Below are 21,667 nucleotides of genomic sequence, written 5' to 3'. Positions count from 1 at the left end.
TTTCCGGATTTGAAGTAAATTCCTATGTACATCAATATTTTCAAACAATTTAAGTTTATAAGACCGTATGTAAAACTATGTGAAAAAAGTATTTAATAAGCTACTCAATCAAAAGAGTTTAAGTATATCTCTATCAAAAGATTGAGTAAGTATAGGCCAAATACACTTAGACTTCTCTGTCTGAATTGTAAGGATATTTCTGAGAAGTTCATAAAAGTAGACGGAAAGTATACTTTCTTATTTTTAGCATACTAATAGCACACTTAAACATATTTTTTGTAATGGTTGACATGCATAATCTGTAACATTTTCATTCTCTGATATTTCCGTGGGATTTCAGAAAGTTATTTACAAAAAGTATTTGACATAGTTGTCTGCAGTCTAATGAAAGAATCAAAATGGAGCATTAGGGGGCGTTGTAAGTCCTTGCGTAGAAATGAGGAAATACAGTATATATCTGGAGAGTAAGCATTGTTTGTTGGAGCCACACAGGTTCTTTCTTTATTGAACAGTTTTATTGTTGATTCAAACTGGCTTGTTCGGTTTAAAACAAAAACTGTTGGTAATAGTATGGTAAAACAAAGGCTTAATTAATAATATATCCATTGGCTTTTGACACTTATGTTATCAATGTCCAGTTGTATTACATATGCTTAAATTAGCCATATTTGATTTGCTACCTGAGATGGTTGCACTTCATTATGCTACATGGAGTTATATATGAAAGAAATCTGATGTGAACTTAACACAGGTTTCAGATTTTCTTCAGGCAGAAAAAGATACTACGATCACCCGTTCATTAATCATTGATCATTGGAACACTGAAACTCATCAGTATTTTAATCTAAGGGCAAAGGTCAAGGTTGTGCTAGGCTGGGAGGCGGCCATGTTCCCTTCTTTCTCTACGCTCTTCTCAGCACCAATCTCTTTAAACAAACAGCGCATACTGTACAGTACAAAAAGAAAACTAATGTCAGAAACAAACAATGGTGCATTTCTTGTGATAATACTGTTAAAGAAGTTTGTTTTTAAATAAATTAATAGTTTAATTCAGCAAACACTGATCAAAATTTGTGTCAAAAAAATATATTTCAAATAAATTCTGTTCTTTTAGACTTTCTATTCATCAAAGAATCCTGAAAAAAAAGAATCCCGATTCCACAAAAATATTAAGCGGCACACCCATTTCAACATTAGTAATAATAATAATTAAAGCTGCAAGCAGCGAAGAAAGGGCCCTCGCAACCGTGCCACTGCCACCTGGTGGCTTTAGGAAAACAGAGCACGGTGAGAAATATGCATTTAAGCATATAACACTAGGAGGACTATGGCCCTGTCCCAAATGGCACCCCAAACATCACGGTCTTCCTCTGAGGCTGCACTCTCAACGTAATGCCGCTTTGACTGCCGGGAAGAAGTCCGCTGGGTAACCTGCACCACAGGCTCGGCAGAAGTGCGCATCAAGAGTGCTTATTGACCTCAAAGGAGGCGCTTGCAAGCACCCTTCTGAGACCTAAAATAGCAAATGGGACACCCTGCGGTCTCGTGGACTTAACGGACACACACACACACACACACAGTTTGCCACACTTTCTGCTACCAGCTGGTGACTAACTAAAGTTTGGCGCGAAGATGTCTTCAGACCAGGACTCAACATCAAACATGTGAAGTTTGGGGCAGATCGGACATTGTATGATTGAGTTACTACAACTTCCTGTTTCATGGCGAAACATCGAACTTTGTCAGGCCGCCACAGACACACCCTTCAGGGAAAATTCAAGCTCTTCACAATTTAACATCACTAAGGCCTCAAGATTATACTGACCAAATATGATGCTGATCTGATTAAAACTCTAGGTTAAAGTTTGTTAAAGTACAACGTCTGGAAATGGCAAAAACTGCAGAGAAAATTGGCTTTCAAACGTCGCGCCAAGGGGCTTCTTTTGTAGGTATTGGGCTGTTACATGTATGTACTGAATTTCATACTTGAACGCGAAATGTAGCGCGAACGCCGCTTAATTTAAATTTTGTAGGTGGCGCTAATGAGCCATTTTGCTACACCTAATTCTGAAACCCATATCAGACGTACATTTTCGCCACTTTTGACATGTGTGCAAAGTCTCACGAGTTTTCGAGCATGTTTAGGCCCTCAAAAATGTGATTCATTTCGGAGAAGAAGAATAATAGGCCGAGCAATTCCAAAAGGGTCCTCACACTATCGTTGCTCGGGCCCTAATAAATGTTTCACGGGGAGCAAATCAGCATATTACAATGATTTCTGAAGGATCATGTGACACTGAAGACTGCTGAAAATCACAGGAATAAATTACACTTTTAAATATATTCAAATATCAGAGTATTTTTTGAAAAAAATATTTAACAATATTATTTTTACTGTATTTTGAATAAAATAAATATAGCCTTGGTGAGCATAAAAGAGTTCTTTCAAAAACATTGAAAACATTACCCTTTTGAATGGTAGAGTAGATATTTTGGTAAAATGTGATGAAAGCATTTGCTGTGAGTACTATCCCAGTACTCCTGAAGCAAAGCTTCACATTCATTTGTTAAACTGATCGTGTATTAAAGGCAAGAGAACAATACAATACTAGCGGCACAAGACAAGTTGAATCTGAAAGTGTAAGAGTTGAACACCGAATCAGAACACAGAAGCAAACTGATTTTATTGCATGTCATGTTACTTTAACGCCACACACGTTATACTGAAACATATTCTTTTTTTAAGACAATCACCCCTCTCTTTGTTTGAGTCCATGTAAAGCACCTCAAAACTGTATCCAAAAGCCCTTTAAAATATTTGGCTTTTGACGGCAAAATACACACGTTTGTTAAACTAGCACATTACAAAAGATTATTTTGGTGGAAAAAGAAATTACAAAACCAAAATAAATAGATTACCAAAAATTGTATTAGTACTCATTCTACCACCAGCATTCTAAAGTAGCCATCATGAATCCTTAAAGGCTCTGAATGATCAATAACAAAACAACAAAGGTCTGAAAACCTTTATGAATCAAGGGATTTGATGAATTTTTCATAAGCAGCTTCATCCATGAGTTCATCAAGTTCTGCAGGTTTCTCTATGGTCATCTTAATTAACCATCCTTCAAGAGGGAGAAAGGAATGTTTTAGCATATTATACATGCATGTAGAGTATTTGGTGATTTCAGCTGCACTCACCGCCTTCGTAGCAGGCTTTGTTTACTAGTCCAGGGTTATCTGCCAGCTCTGTGTTGATTTCGGTCACCTCTCCAGTCAGTGGAGAATACAGCTCACTAGCAGCTTTGACGCTTTCTAAAACACCAAACTCCTCTGGAAAATAAATGCAATCAGAGTTGTCTGTACTGTAACAGGCAAACGGCATAAAAGGAGATTTCAAATGATTTTCACCTATTTGTTCAAGCTTTGTTCCCACTTCTGGAAGTCCACAGTACACCACATCACCTAACGCTTCCTATGGAGATAGAACGGAGGAATTAAAGGGGAAGACCAATAAAGGGATAGTTCACCCAAAAATGGGTTAATTACTCACCCTCATGTCGTTCCAAACCTGAAAGACTTTCGTTCATCTTCAGAACACAAATTAAAATATTTTTGATGAAATCTGAGAGCTTTCAGTCCCTCCTTTGACAGCTACACAACTACCACTTAGTTTATAAAGAGATCATAAAACAAATCCATATGAATTGAGCGGTTTAGTCAAACATTTCTGAAGAGACTTGATCGCTGAAGCTCAAACATTCTGAGTAACACGAGAATTAACCTCATTGGTTCTTGTTGAAGCTCAAACGTGCTGCGTAACACGAGAATGAACCTCATTGGTTCTTGCTGAAGCTCAAACATTCTGAGTAACACGAGAATTAACCTCATTGGTTCTTGTTGAAGCTCAAACGTGCTGCGTAACACGAGAATGAACCTCATTGGTTCTTGCTGAAGCTCAAACATTCTGAGTAACACGAGAATTAACCTCATTGGTTCTTGTTGAAGCTCAAACGTGCTGCGTAACACGAGAATGAACCTCATTGGTTCTCGCTGAAGCTCAAACGTGCTGCGTAACACGAGAATGAACCTCATTGGTTCTTGTTGAAGCTCAAATGTGCTGCGCAACACGAGAATGAACCTCATTGGCTCTTGCTGAAGCTCAAATGTGCTGCGCAACACGAGAATGAACCTCATTGGCTCTTGCTGAAGCTCAAATGTGCTGCGCAACACGAGAATGAACCTCATTGGTTCTTGCTGAAGCTCAAACGTGCTGCGTAACACGAGAATGAACCTCATTGGTTCTTGTTGAAGCTCAAATGTGCTGCGCAACACGAGAATGAACCTCATTGGCTCTTGCTGAAGCTCAAATGTGCTGCGCAACACGAGAATGAACCTCATTGGTTCTTGCTGAAGCTCAAACGTGCTGCGTAACACGAGAATGAACCTCATTGGTTCTTGCTGAAGCTCAATCGTGCTGCGTAACACAAGAATGAACCTAATTGGTTCTTGCTGAAGCTCAAACGTGCTGCGCAACACGAGAATGAACCTCATTGGTTCTTGCTGAAGCTCAAATGTGCTGCGCAACACGAGAATGAACCTCATTGGCTCACGCAGAAGCTCAAACGTGCTGCGTAACATGAGAATGAACCTCATTGGCTCACGCAGAAGCTCAAACGTGCTGCGTAACACGAGAATGAACCTCATTGGTTCTTGCTGAAGCTCAAAAATGCTGCGCAACACGAGAATGAACCTCATTGGTTCTTGCTGAAGCTCAAACGTGCTGCGTAACACGAGAATGAACCTCATTGGTTCTTGCTGAAGCTCAAACGTGTTGTGTAACACGAGAATGAACCTCATTGGTTCACGCAGAAGCTCAAACGTGCTGCGTAACACGAGAATGAACCTCATTGGCTCACGCAGAAGCTCAAACGTGCTGCGTAACACGAGAATGAACCTCATTAGTTCTTGCTGAAGCTCAATCGTGCTGCGTAACACAAGAATGAACCTAATTGGTTCTTGCTGAAGCTCAAACGTGCTGCTTAACACGAGAATGAACCTCATTGGTTCTTGCTGAAGCTCAATCGTGCTGCGTAACACAAGAATGAACCTAATTGGTTCTTGCTGAAGCTCAAACGTGCTGCGCAACACGAGAATGAACCTCATTGGTTCTTGCTGAAGCTCAAACGTGCTGCGTAACACGAGAATTAACCTCATTGGCTCACGCAGAAGCTCAAACGTGCTGTGTAACACGAGAATGAACCTCATTGGCTCACGCAGAAGCTCAAACGTGCTGCGTAAAACGAGAATGAGCTTCAGCAAGAACCAATGAGGTTCATCCTCGTGTTACGCAGCACGATTGAGCTTCAGCAAGAACCAATGAGGTTCAATCGTGCTGCGTAACACGAGGATGAACCTCATTGGTTCTTGCTGAAGCTCAATCGTGCTGCGTAACACGAGAATGAACCTCATTGGTTCTTGCTGAAGCTCAATCGTGCTGCGTAACACGAGGATGAACCTCATTGGTTCTTGCTGAAGCTCAATCGTGCGGCGTAACACGAGAATGAACCTCATTGGCTCACGCAGAAGCTCAAACGTGCTGCAAAACACAAGAATGAACCTCATTAGTTCTTGCAGAAGCTCAAACGTGCTGCGTAACACAAGAATGAACCTCATTGGTTCTTGCTGAAGCTCAAACGTGCTGCGTAACACAAGAATGAACCTCATTGGTTCTTGCTGAAGCTCAAACGTGCTGCGTAACACAAGACTGAACCTCATTGGTTCTTGCTGAAGCTCAATCGTGCGGCGTAACACGAGAATGAACCTCATTGGCTCACGCAGAAGCTCAAACGTGCTGCAAAACACAAGAATGAACCTCATTAGTTCTTGCAGAAGCTCAAACGTGCTGCGTAACACAAGAATGAACCTCATTGGTTCTTGCTGAAGCTCAAACGTGCTGCGTAACACAAGAATGAACCTCATTGGTTCTTGCTGAAGCTCAAACGTGCTGCGTAACACAAGAATGAACCTCATTGGTTCTTGCTGAAGCTCAAACGTGTTGTGTAACACGAGAATGAACCTCATTGGTTCTTGCTGAAGCTCAAACGTGCTGCGCAACACGAGAATGAACCTCATTAGTTCTTGCTGAAGCTCAAACGTGCTGCGTAACACGAGAATGAACCTCATTAGTTCTTGCTGAAGCTCAAACGTGCTGCGCAACACGAGAATGAACTTCATTGGTTCTTGCTGAAGCTCAATCGTGCTGCGTAACACGAGAATGAACCTCATTAGTTCTTGCAGAAGCTCAAACGTGCTGCGCAACACGAGAATGAACTTCATTGGTTCTTGCTGAAGCTCAATCGTGCTGCGTAACACGAGAATGAACCTCATTAGTTCTTGCAGAAGCTCAAACGTGCTGCGTAACAAGAATGAACCTCATTAGTTCTTGCTGAAGCTCAAATGTGCTGCGTAACACAAGAATGAACCTCATTGGCTCGAACTGAAGTTCAAACGTGTTGTGTAACATGAGAATGAACCTCATTGGTTCTTGCTGAAGTTCAAACGTGTTGTGTAACATGAGAATGAACCTCATTAGTTCACGCAGAAGCTCAAACGTGCTGCGCAACACGAGAATGAACCTCATTGGCTCACGCAGAAGCTCAAACGTGCTGCAAAACACAAGAATGAACCTCATTAGTTCTTGCAGAAGCTCAAACGTGCTGCGTAACAAGAATGAACCTCTTTAGTTCTTGCTGAAGCTCAAACGTGCTGCGTAACACGAGAATGAACCTCATTAGTTCTTGCAGAAGCTCAAACGTGCTGCGTAACAAGAATGAACCTCATTGGTTCTTGCTGAAGCTCAAACGTGCTGCGTAACACAAGAATGAACCTCATTGGTTCTTGCTGAAGCTCAAACGTGCTGCGTAACACGAGAATGAACCTCATTGGTTCTTGCTGAAGCTCAAACGTGCTGCGTAACACGAGAATGAACCTCATTGGTTCTTGCTGAAGCTCAAACGTGTTGTGTAACACGAGAATGAACCTCATTGGTTCTTGCTGAAGCTCAAACGTGCTGCGCAACACGAGAATGAACCTCATTGGTTCTTGCTGAAGCTCAAACGTGCTGCGTAACAAGAATGAACCTCATTGGTTCTTGCTGAAGCTCAAACGTGCTGCGCAACACGAGAATGAACCTCATTAGTTCTTGCTGAAGCTCAAACGTGCTGCGTAACACGAGAATGAACCTCTTTAGTTCTTGCTGAAGCTCAAACGTGCTGCGTAACACAAGAATGAACCTCATTGGTTCTTGCAGAAACTCAAACGTGCTGCGTAACAAGAATGAACCTCATTGGTTCTTGCTGAAGCTCAAACGTGCTGCGCAACACGAGAATGAACCTCATTGGTTCTTGCTGAAGCTCAAACGTGTTGTGTAACACGAGAATGAACCTCATTGGTTCTTGCTGAAGCTCAATCGTGCTGCGTAACACGAGAATGAACCTCATTAGTTCTTGCAGAAGCTCAAACGTGCTGCGTAACAAGAATGAACCTCATTGGTTCTTGCTGAAGCTCAAACGTGCTGCGTAACACAAGAATGAACCTCATTGGCTCACACTGAAGTTCAAACGTGTTGTGTAACATGAGAATGAACCTCATTAGTTCACGCAGAAGCTCAAACGTGCTGCGCAACACGAGAATGAACCTCATTGGTTCTCGCATGTTAAGCAAACATGCTTAAGCTTCTGTTTAGCACAACTTGGGCCTGTACCATGATGGTAGCTGAACAAACTCAGGGTTACAGGATTAGTTTTGAGTTGACAAAACCAAACCAATCTATTCAGGCTTTGTTGGTCCCATGATGCTGATCATGAGCTTTCTCTGTCAACTCAGGCTTTGATCCTGAGTTTTGGAGTTTAGCTGTGACATCAGAAGTGAACAGCCAATCACATGCTGTGGATCAGTGGAACTGAGATTCAATTCTCTCTTCTGCAGAATATTACATGATTGAAAAATATTAATTTAAACAAATAGACAGGAAGAAAAGAGCTGTCTATGAAAGAGGATAACTTAAATAAATATCTTATTCGTCAATGCAAATTTGTTTAGTTGATATATAGAGAGAATTGAACATTTAAGATCACATGTAGTCATTTTGTAGCTTTATTTATTGATTTTAAAACTTATTTGTATGACCTTTATATAGGCTATTTATATTAATTTTAACAAAGTGCCTATTAATGATTGATTAACTAAAATGATACATGTGTAATTGATTATGGGTACAATAATTACATAAATGATTTCTAAATCATTCAAAAGTATTATTATTATAAATAAGCATTGTTAAAAGCCAGACGCTTTAGTCTTTAAAAACCATTTGCTATGTAGTGACCTTTAATTTGGAGTAGAAACTGGGGGAGTGACTTTATTTCATCAGAGGTGTGTCACTTTGCTCACAGCTGATTGGCACAAACTAAGCTTAAACATATCTGGCTAGCCAGCTAAACCGGCTTCATGGTATAGGCCCCTGATGTGTGTGTTGATGAATGTTTATATGTGAATAAATCTGTTCATCATATAAAGCGATCGAGTCTCTTCAGAATATTTGGACTAAACCGATCAATTCATATGGATTCGTTTTTCGATGTCTTTATGAACTTTTTGAAGAGTCAAAGTGGCAGTTGAGTAGCCGTCAATGGAGTGACAGAAAGCTCTCAGATTTCATCAAAAAGGTCCAGGTTTGGAATGACATGAGGGGGAGAACTCTCCCTTTAAAACTAAACTTGAGAGATCCATAAAAAGAAAATATTCCTATAACATTAAATGTAAAACAACAATGTAACTTTTTAAAAGTTGTCCACAAAGTTATACATTGAAAAAAGTTATAGAATTTTACGATTATTATTTTATTTAAAATATGTATTTTACAAATAAAGACATAAATCTGGGTTGACGTCTCAAAAAATGAACTTTCAGTGAGGTTGACTGGGTGCAGTACCAAACATTTCCACTAGATGACATCCAGGTTTCAGTCGTGACCATATAAGGACATACCCATTTCCATATATGGTTAAAGTGATCTGAACCATATTTTTCACAAAATGTATGTAGACATCCTACTCAGAAGTAGTATGGGCGGTATTTGATTTGAATTCAACCTCTAAGGCCCTGTTTACACCTGATATTAAGATAATTTAATATTTAATTTAATAATATTAAGTTTTAATTAGGGGTGTAACGATTCGTTTTAACAACGATTCGATTCGTATCACGATTTGAGGTTGTCGATATACGATTCAAGGACGATATTGGTTAATTTAGAACGATCCGAAACGATTCAGTGACTTGAAATCGATTCAGTAACTTCTTAGCCAAAAATTGTGTGACTGAAATAAATATCTGGATACTGGTCAGTGCAGGTGAAGTTTCCTAGATTCCTGTTGTTTCTTGTAAGGGAATCAGGTATCAATTAATTATGGATATAAACAAACAAGTAAACAACAATTACTGGCAAATGCATTCAAACTTTATTTGAATAAAGTGCAACCAACAGTTTAGGTTGAATTAACAGGAAGTTAACCTTTTTTCTGCTCTCATTTTCAATATTCAATACATTTTCAATAAAAGCACAGTAAGTGCAACCAACATTTCAACAGTAGGTTAACCTGCTACTTCTGCTTTTGTTTTCCAACATAAAAATATTCCAATATTAATATCAAAAATAAAGTGCAACTAACTCCTCTTCAGGTTTAATTAATAGTAGGTTTACCTGCTACTTTTGCTGTTGTGTTTCAACATTAAAATAATATAAATACAATATTAATATCACAAATAAAGTGCAACCAACATTTCTTCAGGTTGAATAAACTGGCTGAACCTGCTACTACTCTCAGTTTAATAAACAAACAATATTTAACACAAGATAAAGTGTAACCAACTACTCTTCAATGACTCTACAGATTTACAGATTTCTTTTTCAAAAATATCAACATGATCTGACCGCAGAACACTCTGTGCGTTCACTATGTCGCCAGCAGTATTAAAGCTCGCTCTGCTGGCACACTGGTGCCAGGAATGCACAGGTAACATTTAGCCAGGGTTGAAAGTACAGGTAACGTTAGCTCTTTCTCCTGGTGGCTTGATAATTTCTCGCTCGTTGGCTTCTCCTCTGCCATCCGCCATGCTATGTTTTGTTTTCTTAGCGCTGCTGCGTTGCGATGATGTCACAGATAGGCAGACTGAATCGAGTAACGTTTAACGCCTTTATCATTAAAAGTGCTAAGAAAAAACTTCCATATAAAGTCTGACGTGCTTAAATCCAATGCGGTATTTCCTATTATCGATACAATCGATTGATTACCTTTTAAAACGATGTTAGATCGATATATGTCGTCCGGAAGGCCAACTTGCCGAGCACAGATCGATGTAGTTAGATCATAGGAATATAAATCGATACATCGATGTAGTAGATGAATTGTTACACCCCTAGTTTTAATCAATCGGATCACAAGTAGACTAGGGAGACACATTCCCATTTACATCTGGTGTTTTAATCCGTCTCTTTTGTCCACTTTCAACCACTTCTGTCTGGATTTCTTCAAAGGAGAGTCTATAGGCGAGTAAATGTATGGGCTTTTTCAGATCTTTCAATCTAATGGGCAAAATAAACTCACGCATTTTACATATGAACACGTCCAAAGACGACAGAAAAACATACAGAGAGCATCAGCTTTCGTTTCTGCGTTTCTTTCGGGCTTCAGCTGACAAAGTTTAAATCCTGACTGGCTAGCGTGCTTCCCATAAATTTCCCGCATTAGGTCAGTAGGTGAAGAGTAGGCGGTCTTTTGTGGATGTTCGAACACATTCGACTACCTCTGGAAGTGGTCGAAAGTGGACAAGCTCAAAACGTTTTACACCCCGTTTATCAAGATTAGTGAAGGTTTAGACTAAGATATTATTGTTTAAACTATATAAATGGCAAACATCCCACTGGTGGGACAGTAAGAGTTAACAGGGTGCATACCGTTTCAGCAGTAAAAAGCGTAAAAACAAGTAAAAAATTGAAACTGAACTGACACCATATCTTAACACCCATTTCTTTATAGAGTGGAGCAAACCTGAGCAAAGTTGCTGATGCCGACTGTGCCCACACCCCCCTCCACTCGCACCCACTCGTGTTTGTCTGTAAACTTCAGAGCTGTAAACACACAAGAGAATTTCATTAATAAAGAGAATTAAGCATAAAAAGATCAGGATAAACAGAACAATTAGTTAAAGCAGAGCTGGTCTTATTATTGGGAGATACGAGGGTCTGTGGCTCTACCATTGGAGAAAGCATAACTGCTAACTTGGATCACATGTGCCTTGATAACCAATCACATTACAGCCTTGACATCATTGAATTTAGTTCGGAGATGTGTCGACAGTCAAAAGGTGTGTTTGACATCGGCTGGATGCAACCGATCGGCGAGACTATCCGCGTACAGGAGCTGCAAACGGAGACGTGAAGTCGGACACTTTCTGCTTCCCGCAGTGACGCTCGCGCTGTGTTTGCGTACTTTATAACAGCTGAAGTGAAATAAATGCATATTTGTAAATACACAGATGTTTCAGAGACATTATTTGTCATGTCAATTTATGCACTGCTTAATACAGCGTGTGTTTGTACAAGAATAAAGTTCAACATATAAGCCTACGCTATCAATGAAGTGAGGTCTAAGGTTTTATTTTGGTAAACATGGCAATATAACATTGTGACTACATGAAAGAAGGTTTTACTGTTATAAAAAACTGATTTGTGAGCATTAGTGGAACTGAAGGTTTTTAGAATAAACACGAAACACGTGATCGCTGTCATGCGGTGAATCTGGCCAATCGTGGAACAGCTGTGTCGTCATCAGAGTCCGCGCAGTCTGGTGCGGCCACTCTAGAGAAACTGCTCCGGCTGTATTAGCCGACTGCTCTCGAATCGCTCTAGCGGCACTTTGATGCCATACGTCACAGTCAAGTGGTGTCAGCGCTGCCTCAAGTTGGGCAAAATTTCTAACTGGCATGCACTGCTTGAAGTCAGCCGCCACCACTACCGTGACATCATTAACCAACGTGATTGAACAACAAATTTGCGACAGTATGGTTTAGGGAAATAGTCATGACTACCTAGTTGATTTCTTCAGCGATGCATCCTACTACGGTAGTTTAGCAGCTAATTATTTCGATGTACGAGAAACGCACATCAACCAACCAACCAACCAACCAGGCAGCCAGCCAACCAACTAGCCTACAAACCAACCAACCAACCAGCCTACAAACCGACCAACCAATAAACCAATCAATCAACCAACCAACCAGCCTACAAACCAATAAACCAACCAACCAGCCAACCAAACAACCAGCCTACAAACCAACCAACCAACCAGCCTACAAACCAACAAACCAACCAACCAGCCTACAAACCAACCAACCAACCAGTCTACAAACCAACCAACCAACCAGCCTACAAACCAACCAACCAGCCAACAAACCAATAAACCAACCAACCAGCCAACAAACCAATAAACCAACCAACCAGCCAACAAACCAACCAGTCAGCCAGCCAAAAAATAAGCCGTTTTCCCTATAAAAGCAGTTTTATTCAGCGTCGTGAAGCCTCTCCTCCATTGGCAATCATAAAAAAACGGCCTCTGGTCTCCTTCCCTGCGCACCACAGTGTTAACAGGCTTATTAAAGTGGCTTTGGTTAAACTGACAGCTCTCCCAAAACTACAACGGAGTGTCTATTCACACCAAGGGCAAATAGCGTGCCTTATTGGCAAGCGCTATTCACACTAGCTTTGCCTAACAATGCCTGTATGGAAAAAACAAGATAAAAAAATAACAAGCCTATGTCACCGTTTTCAGTGGTGTAGTCAGTAAAGTGTAAGGCTTTAAAATCTAGGTTGACACGATCGACCCAGGTTCGAATCCGCCTTTTGCAGAGCTCGTTCTTATCCCTTTTCTCATCACAAATCACATCGGAAAGTAGGGATGTAACGATTCAGTTGGAGCCGGTTGAAAATGGATACAAATGTTTGACGATTCAAGTCGGTTGAGATGTTAAACGAATCGCGATACCCGTTTTAAACAGCCTCACTTTACTGGCACGATAGCAACCAGCAAGTTGTAGCTAGCGGACTGTACGTGCACACTGGCACGAAGAACAGTGAAATAAGCAAATGTTTTCAGTTCATTCATATGGAAGTTGGGCACGAGGGCACCCGTGTGCACGCGCCGTCAAACAGAAGCATGGCGACGGCAAGCAAATAGTTTCAAATCGGAGGTGTGGCGGCACTTTGACTTTCCGAAGACTAATAATCACCACAGTGAGAGGCTCCAGACTCCAGTCACCTCCGGCTGAATGTAAAAAGATAATAGGCCAAACCACACTGACCGGCGGATTTGCAGCCCCACTCATGGCGTCGAGGGCGATTGCCATGGAGATCAGTGTTTTCACAGCGAAAGATACAAGGCTGTTTTCTGCCGTAGTAAATTAATTCCAAGAAAAGAAAGACCAGCGCGAGGATGTGTTCCACAGACTGAAGGAGTAATCTGTGCTGTTGGAGAACCAGGTGTTTATTTTACCATCCCTTTCTCGTGTACATGGATTTTTTCGTGAACATGGATTATGGCATATTTTTCTAAATGTGTTCTGTTTTTCTAACTCTTGCAAGTGTAATGATACAAATTATAATTAAAACCTTGCCTTTACAACAATGTGAAACCCCTGTAACTGTTGTACTAAGTTTTACCTAGTCTTTTTATTTCGGCTCTTCCTCAGTGCCATTGGAAGATCACCTTGAAGGGACTTTTTGAGGATTTGTTTTAAAATTTCAATTGAGTTATTATTTTACATTAAATATACGTTTATAGAATTTTGTCTGAGAAATAAAAGGACACTTCTTTTATAATTTGTCTTAAATCTCCTTTTGTTAAAACAAATCATGAGAAAATCGTATCGTGAATCACATCGATCGCATCGTGAGTTGAGTGAATGGTTACATCCCTATTGGAAAGGCATTTACTTTTTTAATAACAATTTAAAATAATGTTCTAAAAATGGAAATAAATTGCCTAACGAAATTTATTGGGTCGGGTTAGGTGTAGGGAGGGCTTTTATTGTCCCATTAAGGCGGCATCCATTTAATCATTTTAATAAAAATATAATCATTTACACTCCATGTTATTATTGCATCCTGTTAATGTACAACAACAATACTGAGGTGCAAATAGTATGTATCTGTCAAAAAGTATAAATAGCATCTAATTACTATTGACACATATTGCAAAGAACTGCTACATGGTGTAGATAGAATATATCAAGTCAACTTTATTTATATAGCGCTTTTTACAATGCAGATTTTCACTTAGTAAATAGCATCTACAGCTAAGAAAATATGTTATTGTCACTTAGTACAAATAGCTGCTGCCAAACTACAAATTGTGTCAATTATTCCCCCCTCACAGTGTAATTTTAATATTATTTATATACTATTATAGTATTTGTCAATCATTTTGACAGAGCTTTTTTTTATATTTTTAGTTTTCACTTTAATTTTAAGTTTTAACTTTAATGTCATTCATTATTTTATTTTAATATTTCTATAGCTTGACATTTTCATTTCAGTTTTAGTAATTTCAGTATTTTCTCATTTCAGTTAGTTTTAAGTGTATGTTTTCAAATATTTTTATTTTTACTTAATTTCATAAACACATAACTTTTTCTAATGTGGAATACAAAATGGTGAAACGTTGAATAATGTACTGGTCATTATTTTTCATGCAATGAGACTTTGTAAGACAAAACGCAGAAACAAGTTAGCATTTTAGCACTTCTGGTTCCATCGTCCTGAAGTCAATAATTTTGGTTAGATTGCTGAAATAAGATCTGCGGAGAACAAGTTCAGGACACTTTCACGGTTTATTATACAACATAAAATACATCAATATTTCCCACCTCTGATGATTTTTTTAAGCTTTTATGTGTCTTGAAAAAGGCGGTTGCTAACAAGTGGCTAAATGAGACTGCAAAGGCTGTCGGGGAGATTAAACATCATCAGGTAAACTTAGTCCCCTTTTACAGCCTCATTATGCTCATAATTGTGAGCCTACCTTCAGCTTTTTATTTCTGGCATATGCATTTAGGCTTCAAAATTCATAAACGTGCTCATCTGTGAAAATTATCTTGATGGACAAAACCAAGCGTGCCACACGAGTCCTGAAAAGGGAAGCCAACGCGTTTCGATCGACCCCCCGGGTGGCTGGATGCAGTATAGCTCATAAACCCCACCCTCTCCATGTAACGTAATGGGACATAGACAAACTAAATCAAATTAAACTTCAAATACATTTTTCTAAAGATGGTTTCTGTCATTTTAGGCAGTTATCATTACGCTGATGTTAGTTCAAGTTCTCGCTCTTTAAATAAGTTTGGTTTTAGTTAGTTATCTGATGCTATAAAAACTGGGGTTTTACTAGGGATGGGTATCGAGAGCCTAGAACCATTTCCAAATTGCCCAGAACCGGTGATTTAGAGAAGAAACGTGCATTTCGGTTACTGTGTGCATTTCATTGTGATTTGTAACCATTTGAGCGCAAAAAAGACAGAATGGCTTCTTGTGGTGAATGAATAGTGCGCGATAATGAACGGAGTTCTCTTCCTCGTCTTTTTGCACAGCACGCGAATGGACAAATACACACACAATGTCAAAATACTCTCGTGAACAGTCGGTTATGTTGTTGCCGTCTCTATGATAAAGTTAATCAAAAACAAGAAAAGCTGACAAAATTCACTTGCTGTTCTAGACAGAATAACTTTTAACTATATTTGTAATGTATAGCCTATATATTTTATCAATAAAGTACAGTGTTTGATTCCAGATACCTGAAAATGTTTATTTCAATCCTATCTTTGTTCAATTGCATTTATTTGTGCCTTTGTTAATTTGTTCTTATTTTTAAATTACTGATTGTTTACTTGTCTTGTCTTTAATAATGCTTGAAATTAGGCGCTTTTTTTTGCTATGGTATTTTTAAACCACAGGCAAGAGTTTGCTAGCCTGTTGATTTTTGTTCATGGTATTCAGCTACAATTAAATGTTTTGCAATAATAGCCTATTAATAAATGTGAATGACATCTAAGTTTTTATTTTTATCCCTATCTAAATTATTGGAATCTATTAAATCGATAAGAATCGGAATCGATAAGCAGAAACTAATCGGAATAATTAAAATTCAAACGATACCCAGCCCTAAAGGTGTGACGTCATGATTGACAGCTGAGATTGACAGCTTCTGAGCGAAGTAGTCACTTAGGCACCAATGGACATTTTTGGGGACTTTGGGAGGGGCCGTTTACACGAAACCGTTTAATAACTAATAATGGAAACGTATGCATTTTGGTCGTTTACTTTTACGACAATGGTATTTAGGGGGCCTGAAAACGTCAAAGTGCACGTTTTTGAAAACAAAACAGTTATCATCTCTGTGTAAACTACAAAACGCGTCGCAATAATGCTGCGTTCACACCAAACGCGAATAGAGCGTCAGGAGGTCCTGCGGCGCGATAGACGCATTTCGCACAGCGCGATGGACTCGATTCCGCCTCACACGAATTGAGCGTTATTTGTGCATTCACGCGTTTGAAGCGAATCCGCATCTGACGCCCGAGTTGAACATTTTTAACTTTGGCATCTATTCGCACCGCGTTAACCAATCAGGAGCCTGCTTGCTGCTGTAACGTGGTAAAGTGACGTGATGAGAAACTAAAATACAACTATTGTGTCACAAAAATTTAGTTTTAAGACTTTTTCAGATGAGAATGTAGTTGTTTAAAGCTCAAATCTGTGGTTTATTTATAAAGAGAGCGCCTATTTAAAAAAATTAATCTTGCGTTTTTGAAGTTGTGAGATCCAGGCGATCACCGGGCGCTCTGCGCTCGTTAACCCTGACGAGAGCAGCCTTTCCTCGGCCAGACCTTCTGACGTCTGCCGCTGGCTCAGATGTCTCTGTAGTGGTTAAACATGAGATAGAATTCATCTTGTGTAGATCTAACGGGCAATCTTTGGTGTCATGAATCTATAATTTGTTGTCTGCCAAATCGTTTTGACTGAGGGCAAAGAGAAGTTTCATAACTTTATTTTTTTAGGATATTTAAATATACATGCAGTGAAGATAATGTAGGAGTTGCCTGGACCACATTTGTGTGGCTATTAATGTTTAATATTTATTTTTAATGAAAATGAAGAGAGGCAGAGTGGTGTTTTATGACATTTCTCCTGGAGCGCCTTCAACGCGGCGCGCATCTATTTCGCTTCAAATGCTCGATTTATACGAAAAATGGATTTAAAATGTTCAAGTGTCCAACTAGACGCGATTTTGACGCTCTATTCGCGTTTGGTCTGAATCAAGCGGCAACCTCCTGCAGTTTCTCTTGAAGCCAATACGGACGTGACATAAACTGCAATTCATCGACTGGCCGCTAGGGACAGGCTCCAGAAGGGAGCAGAATCTCATTGAGCCCCATGTTAAAATGCCCAACTTTACAGCAGATTAAAACATGTTTACAGCCTGGTACAAATTGTGGTTTTGGTCTATACGGCTAATTTTGCCCTTCATGACAACTGTGAGGGGGGCGAAATTTTTTATAACTCATTCATTTACATTATATAAAGCATTAAAGATCTGCATAATTAAGGGCGTGGCCACTTCGAGTGACAGGTGGATAGCCGTTTGTCTGCTGTCTGTTAGTCATCGCGTCACTTCAGCTCCGCCCACGTCCCGCCTTTTGGCCCATTTTCTGTTATCCGGGAGTGACGCACTGCCAAGATGGCAAAGATGGATCGTCCCTACTTTACGCTTCAAAACTGCTCTTCAGAATCCTATGTGACGTCACGGACACTACGTCCATATTTTTTTTACAGTCTATGGTGTGAACGCAGCATTAGGCGTGTAGCGTTCCATTACAAAGTGACATCGCCAACTACTGGCCTGGCAGCAGAATACAGCATTTAGTTGTTTTCACGGATACGTGAGAATTAGGATAATTTTGACAGGACAATTTTTTAGTACATCGCTGTTGTGTATCATACATACTCTAATGACTTAAAGTTCCTTCTACAAAGCCATCACACGGGTTGAGAGACTTGTGCTCCATATGGTTTGCGTGTTATGATAATTGTATAATACTTTGTCAATTTGAAGCTTGACAGCAAAGTTCACTGACACTTTTCTTTCCAGGACGTTTATTACATAAATATTAACTTTCTGACTGATAATGGTTAACCATTTGAACTCCTTAAAGGCTAACGATACATTAATTATTTCCAGATCATTCTTTCCATTTCACTGCATTAGGTTTTCTAAGTTACTCCAACTCTGAATCTACCTTCTCATATCACTATGCATGACGCAGTCACTTCAGGGTGGAAGCAACAGTAAAAAAAGGTCACGTTAGGGCATGCTTTTCATTTCTGTGCCAGGCAATTATAAAATAACCAGCTTTCAAACAGGTTTCCTAAATACCCATTCATGGGTTTCTGTACAAGAAAGCTACAAAATTAGATTCACGTGATAAAAACAAGTGATGGACATTAAGCATCCACTTCCGTATGAAAGGGATGCCTCCATATCCCTTGCACAAGACCTGATTCAGAAAGCAAGCATTCCTAATTTGATATAAAAATAACAAATTCCATACTAAGAACATAGTTCTTAGGAAAATAGTCTGGCACACCAATGAACCACTGCTGAGGACTCCCAGAGGGGCAATGCCTCAACTGAGTCGGATTCTAGCATCAGCCCATGCAGAAACAATACAGGTTTAAACCAGATTGTGAGCAGGGCTGAATGCTGGAGCATGGCTGGGCTTTATACAAAACACTCCTGATGTTATTTTTGATCTTGAGGGAACATAATGAAGGTGAAGCATCTCATATAAACATAGATTTCTCAATGACAGCTTTCGGTTTGAAATAATCAGGGACCTCTCTAAACAAACTTCACAGGCACGAGATGCAAATAGCCACATTTTAAGATATCTAAATAATTAAACCCACATGATAAAACCGAACCGAGAATATTTGCGCATGACGAGTTTGATCCGATGCAAGCGTCAGCAAAAATTACATTGAAGCAGGTTAATAAATCTGTGCGCTTTTAACACTTTAAATAAGAATTCTAAAAAATATGTTTGTTATAACGAAAAGTTCCAAAAATAAAGAGACCAGTGGAACGGAAGAGTTCGAAAATTCGAATCCGCCTAGTAACTTACTGCGAATGGAACGTACAAACGCCTGCGGAGCTTCATGATGTAACAAACGAACCGAAGTTCCAATGTTACCAACGTTTAATCTCAATACCAGTTCAGTTGAGAAGCACACGTTTTGATTCCAGAACATTAAAACCTCTTAAAAAGACCCAAACGCAAACCTGCAGCCCTCAAGGCAAAGCTAAATGTGCGATATAAAACGGAGGAACCGTGAGTTCAGTAAAGTTTTTACCTCCCGAATGCCGCGAGCTCGTGTAAAGCGTCCTTAAGATGTTTGGTCTTAGCGAGTTTTGGCACGTCCAGATATGTGCAGGCCTCGAGAGCAGGGGCAATGCTGCCGAAAAGTTTGCCGAAACGCATCGGAGCGCAGCACACATCGCCATCTTCACCGACTCTGGGCTGCAGACATGAAATAACAGCCTGATGCACTTGACCGCGCGAGAGAGGCAAGAAGCGCGCTCCCGCTAAACCAGGGACCTCACGGTGCTGATAAGTTAGACTGGGAACAGAGATATCGATAACGACAGGAACATTGGCACAGAGACTAAACGACCTATTATACAAAGTCCAAGCATTACGAAAGCAAAAGGACATGTGTAGCACAGTCGAAAATCGTTCATTTACAGAACCGGGAGTCGAAACCAAAGCTTCTTTAGAGGAGCCCCCAAAATATGTGGGTAGTTAAGCCATGCATAGGCTATATCAAACCAAGAGACGTCTGCAAAGCTAGACTTTTAACCAAATTGTCCAATGACTTTAATTGGTAACCACAGGTGTTATTCATCAAATTGTTCCACTAACGTTTGCCCAAAGTGTCACATTACTTCAGCATAATGTATAAATAATAGTTTTATAAAACCGTAAAATGTAAAAAATATAAAATATTGTACGTTCTTAAAATAAAATAAATAGTTAAAATACTCTTGACAATCATACGTGTTGAGAAATTTCCCCTCAGTTTCACAGACAAGGCTTAAAGGGATAGTTCACCCAAAAATGAAAATTAGCCCATTATTTAGGCTACTCCACCTCAAGCCATCCTAGGTGTATACATTCTGTTTTGAAGTCCATAAAAGTGCATCTATCCATCATATAACTGCTCCACACGCCTCCGGGGGGTTAATAAAGGCCTTCTGAAGCGAAGTGTTTGTGTAGGAAAAATATCCATATTTAAAATGACGTAGGCGCGGAACGCTGCGGTGAGAATATGCTAGTTCTCGCCAGAACCAAGTTTGGTTTTGCTCTATCACCGGATCTCTCCGTTTGCTTGTGAGCTGGAAGTCCATAAAAGTGCATCTATCCATCATATAACTGCTCCACACAGCACCGGGGGGTTAATAAAGGCCTTCTGAAGCGATGCGATGTGTTTGTGTAAGAGAAATATCCATATTTAAAACTTTACAAACTGTAATCTCAAACTTCTCTTAACTGCCGTACACATAGGCGTTTATGAGAGACTGGCGTTCCAGTGTATGACGAAGATTGTGTTGTTTTCTTCTGCGCTTCCGTGTTCGTCACCAGAACTTGTGCTACGCCGGTTTCCTACGTCATACACACAAACGCAGCGCTTCGCTTCCGTGTGGAGCAGTTATATGATGGATAGATGCACTTTTATAGACTTCAAAACAGAAACAGCCATTCACTGCCATTATAAAGCTTGGATTAGCCATTTTGAAACACTCCGATTGCATTCGTCTGAAAGAAGAATGTCATATACACCTAGGATTGCTTGAGAGTAAATCATGGGGTAATTTTCATTTTTGGGTGAACTATCTCTTTAAGCTAGTCCCAGACTAACATGCAACTTTGAGCTGTTTTAACTGAAAGCAACTTGCACAGATACATCTTAAAATATGTCAGCGCCATTGTTTCGTCTCAAGATACACACAAGTAATGACACGTTTATAAAAGCGACTTAACCCTCTGGGGTTCTTCATTTATGGGTCACACTCAGGACCTTCAGGTCAAAAATGACCCGGAGGGCGGGATTAAGATAAAGATTTGAGTAAAATCAATGAAATATATTTTTGTCCAATAATATTTTTTCTTTTCTTTTTTGGTGTTTAGAGATAATTTTATGATTTATAATTAATATTTATGCAATAATTATGACCCATTTTTTCCCATTGAATATAATAAAAAAAATGTGTATATGTATATATATATACTTTTTTTAAATTTTTATTAAAGCTTTATTTCATTTTAGAGTCAATTTTTTAAATGAGATCGGTGCCATCCGGTGGACACATTGGGCATTTTTATCACGCAATAGCACATTTTTAGCACTATAGTGGATCTTGCGCTTTATACATTTTTTTTTTTAAATCGTAGCTTCATCGGAATGATCCGAACCTTGGTGACTTTATTGGTA

At 39.5% G+C, this 21,667-nt stretch overlaps 1 protein-coding gene across 1 annotated transcript; it reads right to left on the bottom strand.

The window, feature by feature from the left end:
• Positions 1-480: 480 nt before the first annotated feature.
• Positions 481-19,880, bottom strand: gcshb (glycine cleavage system protein H (aminomethyl carrier), b). Its single transcript, XM_079839371.1, has 5 exons — positions 19,529-19,880; positions 11,115-11,194; positions 3,412-3,475; positions 3,202-3,333; positions 481-3,125 (listed from the first exon to the last, which is right to left on the bottom strand). The coding sequence occupies exons 1-5, from the start codon at positions 19,677-19,679 to the stop codon at positions 3,028-3,030; spliced, it is 525 nt and encodes a 174-aa protein (XP_079695497.1). The 5' UTR covers positions 19,680-19,880; the 3' UTR covers positions 481-3,027.
• Positions 19,881-21,667: the final 1,787 nt, after the last annotated feature.

Source organism: Gobio gobio, assembly GCF_949357685.1.
Source record: "Gobio gobio genome assembly, chromosome: 2".
Lineage (NCBI taxonomy): Eukaryota > Metazoa > Chordata > Actinopteri > Cypriniformes > Gobionidae > Gobio > Gobio gobio.
The sequence above is the reverse complement of the archived record's forward strand: the minus strand, read 5'-3'. Positions and strand labels throughout refer to the sequence as shown.

Coding starts and splice junctions, on each gene's coding strand:
- gcshb (XM_079839371.1), bottom strand. CDS start 19,679: ATGGCGATGTGTGCTGCGCTCCGATGCGTTTCGGCAAACTTTTCGGCA. Junction 11,195..19,528: donor GAGCTCGCGGCATTCGGGAG/GTAAAAACTTTA, acceptor GTGTGTTTACAG/CTCTGAAGTTTACAGACAAA. Junction 3,334..3,411: donor AACAAAGCTTGAACAAATAG/GTGAAAATCATT, acceptor TTTATTTTCCAG/AGGAGTTTGGTGTTTTAGAA.